The sequence below is a fragment of the Calidris pugnax genome, unplaced genomic scaffold (assembly GCF_001431845.1).
Source record: "Calidris pugnax isolate Ruff unplaced genomic scaffold, ASM143184v1 scaffold103, whole genome shotgun sequence".
Taxonomy (NCBI): Eukaryota; Metazoa; Chordata; class Aves; order Charadriiformes; family Scolopacidae; genus Calidris; species Calidris pugnax.
The window spans coordinates 502,832-522,627 of record NW_015090990.1 but is presented as its reverse complement, the minus strand read 5'-3'; the positions used below and the strand labels follow the sequence as shown (position 1 = coordinate 522,627).

Genomic DNA, 19,796 nt, shown 5'->3' with positions numbered 1-19,796 from the left:
ATCAAAAGTACAATTGGTATAATGACCTTCAGGATTAATGATTATATAAGTGTTTTTTAAATTCCCATGCAATAAAACTTTGAAGGCACTGAAAAAGCATAAAACACCACATATTTGGAAAGGCATTGTATTAAAAGAGGTCCTTCATACCAAGATAATACTTGTATCCATTTTTTTAAATATCAGTAATCTCACCAATTATTCTTTCTTTGTAATTAGGAAACATATCTAATAAAATATGTTAAATATTTATATTTTATCTGTATAGGGCATCAGAGCAGCACAGTTTCCAGACTTGGAATATTCCAGTACAGGCACTGGCAGTTAAAAGAAAAAAATATCTGATAACATTTTTGAATGAGAATGAAACCAAATAATTCTAGTTTTGTCTGCAAGGTAGAAAAAGCCCTCTTTTTTCAGCCTCTGAAAAATAAAACCATATTTTTTCTGAAATTACTGGAATGCTGTGAGGGAAGGAAATCTACAAACACTGTATTACCAACACTGTAAAGATGCTATCGCTACAGAACTTCTGGATTAACACAAAGGCAAGAAAATATTACTTGTCAGACAATTCTAATTAGGTCAATGGGGTTTGGGAGGGGGAGTGGGGTTGATTTTTTTTTGGTTTTGGGGTTTGTTTTTTTTTTTAATATATAGCAAGGTCACCTCAGTTAAGCAGAAACATCAGTTTCTACTTTGCATGTCAGTACAGTAGAAAAAGTGAAAAAGTAATTGGTTCCTGTGTTCATCCATGGAAGAATTGTGGGGTAGACTTTTAGCCAGTATATTTCTTTGTCCTTAGAGTTCTAGAGTCCCTGAGATGAAGGACCCCAGTGACGCCAATAGGCTTCCAATCAGACCATAAAGGAGAAATGCAGGAGAATACCCACATATATATATAAAGGAGAGACTTACAGAACAAGGGAAGTTTCACAAATAGCCTAAGAAAATTAAAATTTTAATAATTTCTGGTCCTCCCTCTAAATCATCCAGGCCCTTGCACTATACCGGATTTTCCTCTCCCCTGCACTGCCACTGTGAAAAGATCCGATTTGTATGTTGTTGATGAAAAGTTTCCATGAACACAAACCTTTTTCAAGAAGTTACCTCAGAAGTGTTTTTTAGAGGACCCTCTGCAGCTGACAGGTATCTAGTAGCAGGAAATACCAAGTATATTAACTCCAACTGGGATACAAATCTGCTAACCAAGGAGACAAGAAGAGGATGAGCAGAAATAAGAGATCTTTGGTTTCTGCTGGTGCTGACTGAAGACGTAATGAAAAAGTTCTTTATTTCCAATCTTAGGTATTGAAAGTCTGGTTAACTATAGCTTTCTACCTCTTTTTCTGTCTCCCTCTTCCTGTCTCAGCTCCATTTCAGGTATCATGGCAATAATCTTCTTTCTTCTTCCACGGTGCTCACCAGTTTACTAGCATGTCTTACCTCTAAACCTGGTGTCTGTATAACATCACACTCCTTTGTTTAGCCAGTTCTCTAACAATTTTTAATGTCTTAATAAAATCCCAGTCCTAAAGCAGTTTGCAGTGTTTTATATCTTGCCTCTTCTTCTTATGTGCGATTTTGATTAATCACAAACAACAGGTTTCTACTTCTCTGTTCATGAGCCTCTTGCTATAGGAATGAATAATCCAAAATTTAGAAAGGGCTCAGAGCAGAAGGAGTACGATCTTAGAGCAGTTACTGAAGACCTGAACACTCCAAGTCAAACTACAAAAGTTGATAAACTATTTATTTATTTGGATTAATCCAATCTAAAATCTAATTAGTAGAAGTAAGACACTTTTCAGCAGCAGGACAACCTGTCTTATTTTATAGTACATGATAGTACAGTAAGAGTATTCTTGTTAGCGAGTTCCCCAAAAGAACTGAATGTTAAGACAACTAGAGACATTCTCAGTTCCAAAATGTACCAAGCAATTACAAAGAAACTCATTAAGACCTGGGCTCTGGAAGCATATCCAGTGCTGAGAAGCAGGGTTTTTTTTGCATCTTCCTCTCTCCACATACTCCATGAGCAAAGGCCCCAAAAGCTCCCATCACCTTCCCAGTAAGGTTCCTGCACAAACAACTCCCGAGTATGTTGCATGTTCCTCCTTGTGCATTTAGCCGTTGATCTAGCTGCTACCAGGATGCTCAGCAGCACACAATACAAATGAGCTATTTGCATTAGAATCATTCAATTTGAACAGGCTTTTTAAGATGATAAAAAGTCCAGACCTTGTTTACCAGCCCCAGAAGCCACTCAATGCTGATTAATATGACCCAGAAGGACTATGGAAATTAGCATAGAATTCACTGTGAAAGTGTAGAAGAAAAATATTTGCATACTGTATTCTTTAAAGGGTCTTCCTTGGTTCTTTCCTATCGTCGTAGAAGCAATTTGAGGAGTCAGGCAACTTCTCTCTGCAGCACCACAGTCAATCCAACTATTATTGTTTCAGAATGGTTTTCAGCTGTGGGTGGATCAGCTTTAGTGCTTATCCCTAGGACATTTTTATTTAGCTAATCTTTGTAAATTGTTTGCTACGAACAAATTAATGATGCATTTTCCTTTAGCAAAATAGCTTTACCGTTAGTTCTTTGCTCTATGCTGCTTTCTCATTTTAGCCCATTTGCAAATGGTCATTTGCTCACCAGAGGTGAAACTACAAATGGTTTGAAGCACTATTTGTTCCATGTTTATTTATAATTTGTAAAGGCACCTATTTATAGCGTCACATACCATAGAACACGATATGCAAACAAGAATAATGAAACTTGCTCTACTGATATAAAGGAAGTGCTGGCTAAAATCCCCTACCTGATGGGAAATGTTCACTATTTTCACTAGTGTGCTGTCACTAACATTCACTCTCTTAGAAGGTGCCTAGAAGGGAAAACAAAAGCTTTCTTGCTCTGGCAGACAATCTGCTGGAGACACTGGGAAGAGACGTATGTTTTAGGGCCAGACTTCACCAACCAGAAGCGTGCCAACCACTCTCTCCACTCCAATCTGTTAGAGCCAACACGACAGACTCACACCCTACGTTCCCTATACGTGAGAAGAAGCAGTGGAGAGACAAGATCGCACAGAAGATCTAGGGTGTAGGAATGAGAAATCATTCCTATAGGAACAGTTCACAGCCTTCCTGTGTTAAATGGTTACAGAAATGGTAAATTTCAAACAACTTGCAAAGGAATAAGACTGGGAGGTCAGTGACAATAGCACAGACTGCAAATAACCATACTTCTTGCAGTTTCCTGGGTCAGGGTGAACTGCTGCCAAATACCAAGCACGGAGAATTATTGAAGACATTACTGATGGATATCATGTTAATATCAGCATTAAATTCTCTAGACTTCACCTTAATATCACTTTACAGTTAACCAACTATAAAAGTACATTGTAAGGTCACAGAATTCATACAAAATTCAGTTAGCTTAAGGCTAACTCAAGTATCTCAACACTAAAGGGTAATTTGCAATCTAAGTATATCCATTTTATTCAGGCATAAATCCATACAGAGTGCACTTAACAAAAACAGATATACTGACACTTTGAATTATCCTCCCAATGGGAGAACTGCCCTGGCAGTATCAAGAAAGACAGATTTCCTGAGAACATGCTCAAGAGGCCAGGTTTGCAGCCAGCTCAGTAAGATAAACCAGAATTAGAAGCAAATTAGTAACATCCAAACAGCATCTCAGAATTAGGCAGTCTTAAATATAACAAATGGGTAATGGTCACCTCTTCATAACCTGTAATAACACAGCTCTTAAAAGAAAAGCGATGAAAACCTCTGAAAAGTCTTGCTTCCCTGCAGCAATACTGAATTGGTTCCTTCACTCCTACTTGAAAGTAGCAACTGGCTTTCTGGCTTTTTTTTTTTTCTTATTTTCTTCTTAGGGTAAAGGTGATGGGAAAGAAAATAATCCCTAGTTACTTTCTGTTTAACACCTATTTGCCTGGCAATAATTACTGTGCATAGAGAAGATTAAATATATCTGAATACTAGTACAGCAGGAAACATTACAACCAGACAAGCAGAAACTCATTCTCTAATCCAAGCAAACAATGCAGGACTTCTCATCACTACAGGTAGAATTTTGTTCTGGCCTTACTCGGAGGGTGTTTGGACTAGGAGCTAAAAGATGCTTTAGAATAAATTAGCACAACTATAAATCTGACAAGAAGATTAATATTCTAACTATGTTCACGATAATTAACTCACCAAAACAGTTCCACAATCATTATCCAGCTAGAGTGGAAATGGGAAAGTTTACAGCACTCCTGTAGATTTATAAGCCAATTAAGAGTGACCCTCTTCTAGATTTCATTAGAAAAGCCTCTGGTTCAGCAAAAGCTCACATATGCAAGCAAAGGTTTTCCGGAGGAAAGGGGTTGCAAGGGATCTTTATCACCTCTATTAAACAGTTTTCCTGCTCCCCTCTGAATTACATATTCCTAATGCATCCTCAGCCTCCTGTCAGCTCTCTGGCCCTCACACAGCACCCTGGAACCTGCGGGAAGTGGGACTGACACTGTGGTACTTCTCCATGGGGAAAGCTCTCCTCTGTACTTAGCATGACCCAGGTGTCATGGTCCAATACCCAAATGCACTTCCTGTCTTGTGATCCAGCTTTGGGGTTAGAGCTCAGAGTCCCCTTTCCACCAGAGGCCATCTTCTCCCTTCCATGTGCAGTTGACAGCAGGTGTGTAAGAAGCTTCACCGACAGTCAGCTCCAAACTTAATATGCACAAATACCTGCATGTGTTTGCACAGTATAAAGTATCTCCTTTCTATCTATGCTGATTTTCCCCTTCAGTGCCTTTCTGCACAGATTCATTGTTCTAATATAAGAGCCTTCTCTGCCACTGTCAGAGCAGTCTCCCTTTATCTCCAATTCCACAACTTCCTCCTCTCCTTTCAAAACTTTAGAGAAAGAACGTCTTTTTTCTCCTTTTGCTGCATGCATCTATGCCTGCTCCCTCCCCTTTCCATTATGTCTTCCTGCCTAATTGTGTTTTTCAGCTTTGTAAAGTATTTTTCAATATAGATAGCATAAAAATTGCTATCTAAAATTAAATAGCATTGTATCACAGCCCACACTTTTGTCCCAGTAATATACACAATTTGAACTGACTCAAGCTGTGGTGCGTATGCAGGTAAAGTAAATTCTGAATTATTCAACACTTAAAAACACTGAAAAATCATTTACTTGTTACAAGCAATAAGATTTATGTTTTATGTCTCCCAATCAATAGCTACTGTGTCCACACACAGCTGATTTATCCATATGGAAAATATAATTATAAGTCGAGTTTGCTCTGAACCACAGAGTCCTTTTGTAACAAGATTATTTAAATACAAATGGGGCTGGAAAATTGGTTTTAAATGGCTAATCTGTCTTGTCTTCAACTCCAGCTGCAGAATTTACTAACATCATAAACACAGGCTGAGTGAAAATGTAAGAGGTTTTCTGATTCTCCTCGCGATCTGTCTATGCAGTGCTCATTAACGGTGAAGTTGATGGGAGCTGTATGCATGCCGTGAGAGGAGGATAATAAGCCTTGTAATCTCTATAAAGAGAAAGGGATTTTTACTAGTCATATGTCATATATATTGGTGTGCAAACGTCTGTCTTATCGGCAGCCCAATAAAGAATTTATGTACCCAGGTCTCAGATGCACTGAAGGACATATATGCCATATGTGTGGACAAAACCTATACCCAGGTGACTGGAAACTACTCCTCAGGAGGACCACTTGCAATATAGAGCATCAGACTTTTGTAAAGACATAATTAGGAAAAGTTTCATCTGGGCAGGCTTACTCGGGGATTACAAAAGGAGCTACTGCTTTCCTGCTGCCTCCACCAAAAGTGGCCGATGGCCCATGACATGCAGCAGGGAAATGCTGTGCTGGTACATCCTCCTCCAAGAGAGCACCACAGTATAGCCAGCTGGGAATACCCCATAACTTTGTCTCTGGGTCATGCAGATAGGCTGGGAGAAATTGAAGTTCAAATCTGATTTGGGCTGAGTGGAGATTAGGGCAGTTTTAGTTTAACAGTCATATTGGAGAAAAAATTTCAAGACCTCGTTTTCCTTTGCTGGAATGCAAACAGATGAAAACAAAGTGAAGCCTCAAATTTCCACTTGAAATGAAATGCTTGCCTTGAAACCCAGGAACTTCTGACACCCTTCTTTTCAGAAACTCAGTAATTATTATTCTGTAAAATGGTTCTCCACAGTCACATGCTTCAGAAAAAAGAAACTGCATCAGATGATGTAGGTCCCTCATACAGATACATGATCTCCCCTTTCAACAGCTGTAAATGAATGATAAATTGACACTAATGAGCAATTGGTGTGAGACATTCAGCAGTATCCATACACCAAAGCACAAGCTTCCAGCTAGTTTTACTAAAGTAGAAGCTGTACCAGCAAACCTGACAGGTTCAGTGCATATCAATATTTTATATTGATACAGCAGACGTCATCTAACAATCTTCAGGCAATGATTTCGATTTTACAGCCCCATCTGAGCTATGAGTCAGTGTTGACCACCTCTAAAGTTAGGAACAACACAGCTTTCTGAAACAAAAAGCAATAAAGTAAGTAAACTTCTAGCTTTTTTAGCTATAGACAAAAATTTTAAAAGGAAATCTTAAAAAGACCAAAGTCCTGAGGGATGTAGAGAGCACTAAAACCCTGCCCTAAGGACTGTGGGAAAAAAACAAACAAAACACCTTAAAAGTTAAAGCCTGTGGGGAGGATGTGTTTCCCACCCAACCATCTGAGATTTCTGAAGTGGTGTATTTTCCACAATAACCTAGATTTTAACCCTTCCACTCCCTCTGGATGAGAGGAAATTTGGTAATCTGCAAACTTGCCCTGATGTAGGAGACTCTTACCTTGAATCCTGCTTTGACAGACCACCCTGACACCCCAAAAAAGAATGGAATACAGATTTCTAAGGTTGAAACTACTGGTCTTGTGGCAGATAGGTACAGTGTGTATTGTCACAATTTGAAATGGAGGCTACCCTGGGGTGCTACTTTCCTATCACAATGAAACAGCCCACTCCACTGCCCTCCCTTAAGTCAAAGGTGAAAGTTCTTTCCAAGGGGTGTGCAATGTACAACTTCCCTTAGAGCTATTTAACAGCCCAGATGTTTTCATTTCATCCAAAGGTCTGCCCTTTATAAAAAAAACCATTTATCGTACAGCTGGACAGCACACTTCTATTTTTCTTATTATTTAGAAAAAGTCCTATGGAAAGGATAACTACCAATAAAACAGAAACACTGCAAAATTTGTAATTATAATTCTGTACACGCTTCTGAAAACCTCTTTGGCTTTCCTCTTTGTGCTCTGAATGGCTCTCAAGATCTAATTTAATTCAGTGAAACAAAACCAAAAGTGCCAGAAAAAAAAAAGAATCAGCTTTCTCTTTAGTTAGAATAAAAATTGTGCAGAAGCAATTCTTCATCTCCATTCACTAAATGGGCAGGCATATAAGCTTATAGGTGTTAATGAGACTTGCCAGCTAATGTGGACTGTGGAGTCTAATAAAATGTCAACTGACCCCACTTTGGATTTTCACTATCGGATTCTTCCAACACCAAAGTCTGGCGATGCACCCTAACAATCCCTTCAGGCCCTCTGCCTGGGGACATGGAGCAAATCATTCTTCTGGAATAGAATTAATTACTGGCTCATATGGTCAGTGTGACTTTTAGAAATTAACCTGAGGAGAAGAATAACCAAATCCTTCCCCCAGCGCTACCTTTTCCACATCAACATTCTACTTCTTATTTCCTCAATTATATACAAAACTATCCTCTGTAGCCTAGAGTGATTTCCATTAGAAAAGTATAAAAAAAAAATTAACCCTCCAGAATGCAAGCTTCCAGATCTACTTAAGGTTTAGAACTTGTGTCAGGGTCTGCTCTGAATCACCTTCATGCCTAACCACTTAGTAAAACAAGAGAGTTCAGGTTCTTCATAAATGCTAATCCACTGTCTAATGCCTGCTATGCTTGTTCTTAGTCTTGTGCGCAATATTAGGTGCCAGATCAGAAACTCATAAAATTGGATCCTTAGGGCATGAAGATTTGCTATGGCAAATTTTATGTATTGTCTTTTCAAGTTTCATTTTAAGAAGAAAAATTTACAAAAGAAAACAAAAGGTCAAGAGTTTCAAAAAAGGAAATGACTGAAATGTTAAATATGTAATAAAAAATTAATTTGTCTTAATATAAAATTTTAACAAGGCACATAATATTTCCAGAGAAGAAAGCACTTAATAATACAAAGTCTGTAAAAATATCTCAATTCTGGATTCCTGAGTCCCAAGGGTGGAAGTCCAGAGCGAGATTAAATGATCACTATATTCAGTTCAGAAAGAAAATCCACTGTTTTTAAGCACTAAAAAAGACAAAAAAAAAAACAAATAAAAAAAATAGAAGCAACTGGAGCAAAGCCAGCCTAATATAAAGGGATAAGTGACAGCTGAAGCAGAGCCACACTTGACAACTTTACGACCATCTTTGGGCCCAAGTTGCCTTTCCAAAGGAAGAAGGATTTCATTAGCTTTCCCTAAATCAAACCATGATAAAGCAAAGACAGCATCAATGCTATGGATTTTAAAACCACAGAAGTTAACCTCTCTGTACATGCATTCCCTCTGCCAGCAACATTCTCACGAAAAAATTCAGCAGCCCTTCTCCTTTACTTCCTACTGGATGACAACTCTCCTCATTCATAATCATTATGTTCTGGAAGCAAAATCTGCTTTTGTGACACAACATTTAATCAAGATGTTAACCAAAGAAAAATTTAAGACAAAAAACAGAAGTCTATTTGATCACCCTTATAACGTTCCTTTTTATTTTCATAAAGAATATGTTTCATTTACCACCTCACACTGTCATGTTACCAACACTATTGATCCTCAGAACTAGACAATATAGCACAGAGAGGATGCTGTGATTTGTTACCAATTTACTAACAAGTCACATTTTCCATATGAAAGGAAGACTTAAACTTCTCCATCCACACCTGAGGGGCATTGGTGCCACAAGAAGTCCTACTGACAGCACCTGGCCTGGCCACACATTGAACATGAGACGCAGTAAGCATCAAGTCTGCATTAAAATTTCAGGAAAAGCCTTGAGCACTTTATGTGGATGTGCTAAATCATCCCACAACTCATGCTGCAGCTCCAGCCTTCTCCAGGCAAGGAGCAATTTACCACCCACCTCCCCCAGCATGACCTCTGTTGTTCTGGCCAGCAAGCTGCATAAGACACAGAGTTAATCTCCCTATTTCCTGGAGAAAGTATGTAGGTGATTAGCCCCATTTACCCTGGTGTGCCTGAATCAAAGCCAACCAGGCACAGAAGCATGCAGGTCATTTTGAGTGCCCTGAGCATCCTCATAGTCTGAAAAACAATGTAGTCCTGAGGGCCTAAGCTTGTATTACACAGACAGTAGGTGACATAACTCATTTAGATCAAAGCACCCGGTAGAGGCACTCAGGTCTGCTCTCTCACCACTACAGCACTCCTCTGATCTGAAACCAAAGCCATTTCTCCAAATGCCAAAATGAGTCTGAATCAGAAAGAAACAGGGCCAAAAGCATCCACAGTTCAGACCTACCCAGATGGTGTCGTCTTGTCTGTACTGTCTCCAGTTGCGGCCGGTGTCGCTGAACATCAGCGTATAACTGGTTACCCAGTCTGAGCTCCCGTACCTGCCCTGGGTAGCGACTGCCACAATCTCCACTCTGTCTCCCAGATCAACCTGGAGCCACTGCTGCTCATTTGAGTCCAGTGGGGACCAGCCACCAGCTCCTGCAAGAGATTGGACAAAGATAATTTAGATGGCAATGACAGCACAAAACATTGTAGTTGAGAAAGCACCATGTTATTATTTCAGGTCATCACAGAGTAGAGGATTTCCTGAACATACAGCTGTTTGCATTAGGAAATATGCTACACGAGGTGTACTTCCTTCAGGTTTTCTTAATCTAAATTTAAATAGAATTTTTGGATTTCTAAGAATTTTTAAGGAAATCTATTCTTTGTCAGTAAGGCTGGCACATCCTCAGTCACAAAAACATATTGTATCTATCCCTACTCACATGCTTGCACAAATCTGGGAATGTTGATTTCTAACTTTGACATCATCTTCATTTGCTTTGACATCTTTTTTGTTATGTTTTGAAAGACATGTAAAAATGTTACTTATCTTTTTTGTGCCCAATTATGTATTTGAAAGAATGCTTTAATTACAGGTTGTAAATGCACTTCAGATAATATGTTGTAAAGCTAGAGACCGTTCAATTGAGCAATTAAAAGGATTGCCTTCACACTGGAAAGTAGCCTCTTCCTTATACAAGATACTTGTTAAGTGAACATGTATTTTACCCTAAACAAAAGAACAAACAAGACCTTCATAAGGACAAACACAAGTTGCAAATTATCCACTTGTCCATTCCAGAAGTCACGATCACATGCAAGCTGACAGATTGTCAGTCATCTTTATGCTTTAAAAGTAGAGTTATGTACTATCCCTTTAATTCTTTTAGAGGTTAAAGCGGCCCATGGTAATGCCAAGCCAATGAAACACCGAACTGCAACCACTGTTTGAATTTCACCACTTCAGTCACTACAATAAATGTGAGCTTATGGTTAAAAGGCAAATCCTTTCAGACTGGAATATATTATTTTATATTCTCTTGCTTTCTTTTATACCCTTAAATTATAGGCTATACTTATTTTCTTTTAATTTGTTTCTACTTGCAAACATTTATTCTCCATATACACTCAGCGTTCACTTCATCCTTACAAATAAGTGAACAATGCAGCTATGAAGAAGGCAGAAGCCATTAACAAAGTTTCCAAAGCAGCAAATTTTCAGGCTGTCACCGCTTCTGAACCCATCATCTTGTTTGTTTTGCCATTATTAGTGAAGTCTAAAAGAGCATTTCTCTGTGATTATAGTGAATACAATCACACTGGGAAGGAAAAATGGAAACATAGAGTTAAGAGTAATGCATTAACAATTCCTCATGTAAACTACAAGAATGATTCCAAGAATGGATTTCCAAACAAAAGGCATTACTAAACTTTTGTTGTTGATGAATTTGCCATAGTGTTTTAATCTTATTAACTGATCTGTCTCAAAGCTGCTCCCAGAAGAGTTTATTGAGGTGAGCTAAGCTGAAAGATCAATAAATGTTGTCTATATCAAAGAACTCAATGTCAATATCTTTGCCCTTTAAAAAATTTCTTGATTTTCCTGGACTGCATTGTATTTTCTAACTCACAACTGAAATTCCCTTGTCTAAGAATAAGGGTTAGAATTTTCATTATTTACAGTTCATTAAGATAGGATTTAGTCCTAATTCCTGAAACAGATGTATGTTTATTCCATAGCTAGAACTGAGCATTGTCCCTGCTCCCCGGATGATTCAGTCTTCATTTCTCTACAAAAACTCTCCAGGGAAAATAGTTTGTAACCAAACCGATGCATGCTGCCTGCTATTGCCATGCTTTATTTTACTTTTCTCAATCACAACAGAAGTCTTCATCGTCATTATCTTTATTTTACCTGCTTTAAATAAAGTACTCTCCTTTATGACCATGCCAGGAAAGACCTAATGAGAATATTAGGAATTTCGTCACTAAATTCTTCTCTGACTACTTCATAGCTCTCTTTTAACTCCATCAGCACATATAGCTTATCTAAGACTATAGTACTTGTTAAAAATTCTAACAAAGTTTCTTCTCCCTGTCTGCCCCCCCATCCATCCCCCCTCCCCCTTTTTTTTTAATCTTAAATGCCATATAAAGAATATTTCCGTCTGGCTTTTAAGATATAAACTATGTATCTATTTTCAAAGACAATAAGCTGCCTATTTCTCCTACAGAATTGTGGCTAACATACACAGGAGCCAAAGGAAAACTTCCTTTGGATTGTAATATCCAATATCTGAAATAGAGTCTGAACATGATAGTTCCCGCTTTGTTTACAGTTTTATTTCAGGAACTGGCAGGAAATAGAAATGCAGTTCAGAAGTTCTGGCAGGTCTGTGGCACAAAGCTGTTCCCCTCAATACTCTAAAGAGCTTATTCTAAATGTTTTCAGTAAATATTAAAAGAAAGGTCAGCATTTTTATCTTTCCTTTATTGTCTTTCTATGACCTAAAAAGCAACAGATAGATGAAGGAAAATCACTTCAAGCAAGCAATTTGGTTGATGACTTTCCCAAAAAAAAAAAAAAAAAAAAATTTTTGCTTTCTGTGTTCTACTTTATACATAACTTAAGTCAAGATTATTAACACAAGTACTTTCCAGTAATTTGTTGAACATCATAACTAACACCTACTCTATGTAGCTTATGCTCTCTCCCTCCTGCTGCTAGAAGTGGCAGAAAGGTGATATGCTTTCCACAAAAGTATTTGGCTTTACGATGTGCTGCTATTTTCCAATCTGAGCATGGCACAACAGGCTTACAGTTTCAAAGTCAAACAAACGATACACACTGAATGGAAATTTGGGAGACCTGTGTTGAGTTTTAGCTCTCAAATTGCAGATTACATGGCATCTCTGCACTGCATATCTCTTCACATAAGCACGTTTGTCTGTTGGGAATGTCACTCTTTAGATGTAAACACTGCATGACATAGCAGTGACACCTGCTCACAGCATCAGTTCTTCAGAAGCTGGTCTTGCAAGAGAGATGTTATCAGTTACAGGCCACGTCTTTACAGAAAAGCAACTGCTTCATACACCTTTTCCCCTGGGAAAAAAATCCACTCTATTTCCCTCTCCCAAACCTTCTACCATTACCATTTCCACAGATGGACAGTAGTTCTACTGACTTGTAAGAACAGCTGTTAAAATCCCTGCAACAACAAAGCTGCATTGGCTGCGTGACTGAGGGCAGAACTAGTGCTTTTCCCACTCTGCTCACTTCTGCTAGTAAAACAAACACAGAACTTCTGCTTACTTTTGTGAGTTTCCCAAATCCTCACCAAATACTGCTGTGAGTGCCAAAAATCAATATTTTTTTTTTTTTCCTCCATATTTGCTCTGTTATACAGAGCAGGTGGCACAAGGGATACTGGCATCTTTTTCCAGCATGATCTGTGTCTGCAAATTTCTGCACATCATTCCTTATAGAATGTCAACACCCAACCACGTACATTTTTATTAAGTATCAAAAAGCACATCCAAATTATCGTAGCTCTTTTACAGCCATTGCTCCTCTGCCCACCAGTGATGGTCACCCTGGGGAATGTTTGTCAGGGCAGACCCAAGAGGATGTTTAATAAAGTCAACGCTTTACAACATCATGTCTGAGAGGCATACAATTTTCCCAATCTGCCACCAGATTCCCACTGACGTTGATATGATTCTGCACATTGAGCTACATTATCATTCTTCTAGTCCATACATTTCACATTTTCTATGGATGATTTCAAGGGAGAGGTTCAACATGATATGGAGAAAATGCCCTAGTGGAGAAACTGGAATCTGATATATTGCTCATATTCTCCATGGCAACAAATCATAATGCTAGAAATATGAGGAGAACAAAGATCGGATTGTTTCTCAGTTGGAGACCTATATGACTCCAAGAAATATGATCAAATACTTCTTTCTCTTTTACAGACCATTTGTACATTTAGCTGTAATTGTTCCAAAAACTGCATTTAAGCCCAGTGTTATGTAATCAATGTTCCTTGATGTTCCACAGGGCTGCTCAAGATGCCCATACTTATTTGTAGTTTATTAATATGAAGCAAAGGCAATGCTTGTTTCCACCCCACAGTGCCTTACAAACAGCTCAAACAGCTCTATATTGTGCTAAAAACTCTTGGACTTCCTGCTGCAACTAAGTGCTTCCCTGCTGCAGAATTTTAATTTAATGCCCAGATCAAACACTTCCTGGCCATAAAACAAATTCTTTTTGACATTATATATGTTTTATATTCCCATACATAATTGCCTATACTGACTGCTCAGGCTGAGAGCTAATAGAGAAATGGAAAAGCTTAGTTGATACAGTCATATTATAGCAATTTTCTTATTCTTTTTCATTATTTATTTACTATAAACAAAAAAGCCGATTAGTCTCTCCCATGGGTAAGTAATATATTTCATACCGCAGAATCATATTTATCAGAATTATACTAACTGCTTTACTATTACCAGTACATATTTATCAGCATTTTAATTGAGCGCTTTCAGCAGTTCACACAAAGCTTTACTCATGGGTAGTTTGTGTGGTGTTTTATTTTAATGGCACATTTCACTGCTGCAGGCCTTTTTTTTTTAAGCAACAGCCTTTTAGTTATTGTTATCTATTATTGTATCAACTTGATAAATTAGAACTTTCTATCGATGTAGGTCTGGATTGTATTTTGTAAATTCTTTACCTGTTGTGTTTGTATTTACATTAACAAATAGATTTATCTGTCTTTCTACCTTGAGGCACTGTTACTTGCAACACTGTCTTATCAATTACAAAGAAAGCTGAGGCAACTCATCAAAATATTCCAACATTATTAGAAATCCATGGCACAGTCCTTGTTAGTGAATATTATTTCTTGTAAAGCTATCTACCTTTTGTATTCAAGTGCCAGCCAAAGAAATTCCTTCACACACACACACACACACACCCCCCCATTGCTTGCTCCTCCAACCCAAGAGGTACCAATGTAAGCACTGGTAGTTGGAGGGTAAAGGAACCCATATTAATTCTGCTGGCATGACATCTGTGCATTTCTACAAAAGTCTGTGCAACAACAGAATTAAACAAGATAGAATTTAGCTTCTAGCTCTCTGTGTTGGGCTTAGCTCATCCAGTACCACATAAGCCTTCAAAACATGAAAAAAAAAACAAAAACATGCTGACACAAATTCCTTACTTAGGGCTCAGTTTCAATGCTCTGCCTTCCTGTTCCAATGCTTTGTGACAAAGGACTGTATGAACCTTACCAGTGCGATACTGTATGTCTAAAAACCTAGAATATCTACTAGAATATCTTACCGCCTGCTACATGGCAAAAACTACACTGGCACAACTAAATAAGACCTATTTAATTTTCTGCTCTTAAATTGCAATTATTGTCAATTTATTTTCGATTTTGTTAGTATCACTTTAAAATACGGTAAGCAAGAGCTTGCCATGAAACAATATTGACTATGATCCTTCCTCTTTTCGGCAGAAAAAAGTAGTCATTAGAGCTATTTGCAATATCATGCAAGCACATCTGTTCACCATCCCAGCTAGCAGTTGAAGACAAAAGGCAGGGCAAACACAAAGATCACTCTCAATGTTTACAACTTTATGTTGAGCTAAACTACCTTTACTTTTACTTGATGAGGAACTCTGGTTCAAGAGTTTATGGTATAGTGACTCCCATTTAACACTTCCCTAACAACCTAGCAACTCATCATCAGTGCCAAGCATCTAAGAAAGAGACCTTAACTGTCATTCTACAGACTTATCAAACAATGTTTGATTAAAACAGACAGTTCAGAGATTTTTTAAGTAGGAAAATTCTCATTTATTTTCAATTAAAAGCTCTTTTCTAGTAGTATACTTTCTAATGTTTCTTATATTGAAAAGCATACATAATGTGATAATACAGGGCTGTCCTCTTTTAAAGGCTCTAACTTGTGAATAAGGTGGGAGCCAACAACCCAAACTTGCAACACAGTGCCAAATGATGCCCTAGATACTGCCAACTTCTGTTTTCTTGTACCAAGTTTGATCCTAATATTTTCACTTTACGTGCAAGCTCATTATTTAGGCCTCAAACATTCATCATTGCAAATGTCCATAAAATTTTTTCATTCATTTTCACTATTTCTGCAGATTTATGTAATCATTGCATTCCACTGGAACCTTAATAAGTTGCCATTAGCTTTAAAAACCACCTGCATTTTAGAATAGACCCTCAAGCCTAATGACCTTCAAGCTCTAAAGATTATAGTAAATCTTCAAAAGCAAAAAGACTATCTGAACTTCCTTCAACATGTTTCTAGAAGAGAAGTGGAGAGCTTAAAATTTAAAAGAAGTTTTCTATAATAAAGGAAAGAATTGATCCAAAATAGAGCTCTCTCAGAAGCATAAATTAACAGCTCTATTCAACTTGGCTCTGAATGCACTCCATACAAACAACATAAAAATGTTATTCTTTGTAAATGTGAATAAAAAGAATAGTTTAGGCATTTCATACTGCAACCTTACCATCTCGCCTGTTGAGCTTTGCAAAGCTGGGACTGTGAGTACTGAAGAGCTCAGAGGAACTGGTAAGGGCTGTTGAAGGTAAGGGAGATACCAAAGCATCATCACAATTATCTAAAAAAAAAGCAAAAAAACAAAACATACAGAGGTCATCACATGAGCAACAAATATGCCAACATTGTGCTATCTTCAGGCAGTGTTCACTTCTACTTAGTAGACAAGACTGCAGAAAAAGCACACTTGTGCTTGAATTCACGTGCAAGACTGAAATGTACACTCCAGAAGGACAGTCTGGTGGGACGGCAATTGGGTGGAAGGTGTTGTTAAGACAAGGAATACTTGAAAAATCTAGAATTTTTTTTTGTTTTCAGTGAATGGAATTTGATGATCTACTCTTGTTGCAAAAGTCACTAGAAGAATGTAGTAATGCCCTGGCAGACTTCAGAGAATACCCCAGGTGGTGTGTTAAGTCTCTCTACAGAGCAGATATGTAATGCAGGAGTTACAAATTCATACTTCAGTATGGAAGTGGCATATGAGGATGTGTCACCTGGCCTTTTGCAGCATGTAAAAGTGTGTCCCATCCTTCACAAGAGTCCTATGCTGCACTGAATTACAAAACCTGAACACTTCCTTCATTTCTTCCCCCAGTGCACACCCATATACACAGCCAAATTTGTTTTGTTTGCTCAAATGAGTAGTCTACTGTGTCCTTCCCCTCTTATTTTCACACCCTTATCTGAGGACAGATGGGCTGGGCTAATGTTCAGGTAGAATTTTGAGTCCATAATGTTTGAATAAGGATGGAATTAGGTAAAGTAAGTTTGCTCATTACAGTATTGTCACATACACACTCAAGAACATAGTGCGGGGTTTCAGTAGGGAATAATAATAATAATAAAACCCTCTCATTTTAATTGAATCTCCCATGGAGAAAACATGGATCTAATTACTGGAAAAGTCCTGCAGGTTAGCAGAATCTCAGGCACCACAGTGTTCTTGCACTAACAGAGTAAATATACAATTTGTAAGGATGGGAGGGAGGGGGGCAGGGAGTAATGCATTAATGATATTGAAGGGCTACAAAAGGCAAGGAATGAAAGCAAAAATTACTTTATAGTTATGACAGCAAATTTAGGACTGATCCAAAATCAGGTAATATCTTTCCCATAATAAGCCAGATCACGTTAAAATATTTCTCATAACTTTCTGCAACGTCTCTCTAGAACAGCCCAGGCACTTTTGTAATCGAAATCCAGCTCTACATGGAAAATCAGTAATTAATATAATTCGTATCAGTGCATTGACAGATGGACCTCAAAAGGAAACCTAAGTACGAAATCCTTTCCATCTCTTCAGTTATCATCAGCAAAGAGGCCTAATAAGATCTGCGAGTCAGACAAATTGAGGACAAGTATACCACTGGTGTTTTGACCATGAGGATAATTAGCCAACAAAACAAGTTACCAGGGTCTTGAGCAGATTCTCTATCATTTACAGACTTTAAAACTCAAAGAGAACTTCTGACTGCGATGCAGAAAGGTCTGTGGAGTGCCGTGCCCTCTGGTACAGCATGAGGTCAGGCCATAATTGTTCTTTCTGGATTTAAAAAAAAAAATAATCTGTAAATTAAAATAAAGTTCTGAAAATAAATACACTGTCACTGCTGACCTGAACAGTGACTTAAACAAAAATCTCAGATGGTGCCGCATTGGGCATCAAATTGACCCAGCGTTCTGCAATCTATGAAACCCAACAGAGAGGTTGGAAACCTCTCAAAAGGAGGTTCAAGGTCTTAGCAACAGATCTACGTGACTATTCAGCAATGCTTAAAATCTCAAGTTGGAAATAATTAAATGCAGAGATTTAAATTTCAACAGTGTTTAGAGTGCTGGATCTTTTCAGTTTCCTGAGGTTGCTCCTGGACCACAAGAGATCTCAGCACATCAGCCTGTGATCCACAAGTTGCCCATGACAAGATTCACAGTGACAATCTCTGGGTTCTCACTCTTCCCTCAAGGTATGATCGGATACCTCCAGGACACCAAGTGTCTCAGCACAGCATCAAGTGTAAATCATTTCAGAACAACACACTTAAGGTTTTCCCAGGCATCTCTGGAGGCTCCAGCCTCGGAAGTGACAATTAGCTCCTCTAACTACCAGATGCTTTGTCTGTATTTCCACATCCTTTGCTTCTGTCCCCAGACACACTCACCTAGATCTCTGCTACTACAGCATTATAATATCATTTTCACACCAAATTCTGGGATTGTTATTTGGTTATCCTCTACAAAAAAAACAAAACACTGCTGCCAGGAATTCTTCCCTGTATTTATATCTAACTATAAAAACATGTAATTACAAGGCTTCAGGGCAGCATTAACGATTTGAAGATAGTTCTGAAAGCACCAGGACCAATACAGTCCAACTTTCAATAGATAAAGAGAGTAACATCAATTGACTTTAGAGTGCAAGCAGGAATTTCCTCCAATTAAGCTGATTTTTGAATGGATACTCTGATGCCCTTCTCTCAGTCAAAACTGGAGGTTGCACCTGACAGCTCTACACATGTAGACCCACAATGCAGGACATGGCACAGCTTTTACATGCCAAATGAACCTTCAAAGTACCGTACAGTAAAGTGCCTGAGATGCAACTGTGAACTTGTACATGCACAACAATCCAGATAATACACAGAATAGCTCTGGTACATCCCTTGTCAGACAGACTACACATACAAAGTGTACATAATATTTGAGATTCATATATTTTTGTAAAACTTAGCTCAAAGAAGCCACAAGGTGCAAAAAGGTAGGATGCGCACATATAGTGAGGCTAATCCCATGGGCCCCACTTCCATGAGAAAGCAGAATTGAAAAAGCAACCACAACCACCAAACAAACAACCCAACACACACCTTTCAAGATTACAAGACTCTCTGAGAAAGGATGTTGTTATTTCCTTTTGTGATGACAAAAGAGAGAGAGAAGATGACAAGAGAGAGATGAAATGTTTTCTGCTTATGCAGATTCAGAGAAGACCCATAGCAAATCCAAAAGCAAAGCCAAAGTTTCCTGGTTCCCAACATATTATCCCAGCACACACATTTCAAGAGACTTATCTCCCCCACTTGATGTGACAGAAAAGGACCTTTATTCTAGCTACTCCCAGGTTCCTCATTTCTGACCTTACTGCTTTTGCCTTGGCAGTTTGCCCGTCAGAACCAGAACTTTGCTTCTTTGTGTTAACTCCATTATATGTCTATTAAAACAATTGTTTTTACCAAATAAAATTTCACACTACAGAATCATTTAAAATATCTGGATACTCACAAAGAAAAGCATTTACTAGCCAGTTGTTTTCTACTATGTTGCCTTGCCAAGCAGGTAATTAGGAAAAAAAAAAAAAAGAAAAAAAAAAAAAAAAAAAAAAAAAAAAAAAAAAAAAAAAAAAAAAAAAAAAAAAAAAAAAAAAAAAAAAAAAAAAAAAAAAAAAAAAAAAAAAAAAAAAAAAAAAGAAAAA

At 38.0% G+C, this 19,796-nt stretch overlaps 1 protein-coding gene across 1 annotated transcript in view; it reads right to left on the bottom strand.

Annotated features, from left to right (window-relative positions):
- CNTNAP5 (contactin associated protein-like 5) overlaps positions 1 to 19,796 on the bottom strand; it is a 288,857-nt gene that overhangs the window by 200,779 nt on the left and 68,282 nt on the right. The window contains exons 2-3 of the mRNA XM_014954623.1: positions 16,278 to 16,388; positions 9,669 to 9,862 (exon numbers count right to left, since the gene is read on the bottom strand). Coding sequence (XP_014810109.1) covers positions 9,669 to 9,862; positions 16,278 to 16,388 — 305 coding nt within the window. The remainder of the gene's footprint in view (positions 1 to 9,668; positions 9,863 to 16,277; positions 16,389 to 19,796) is intronic.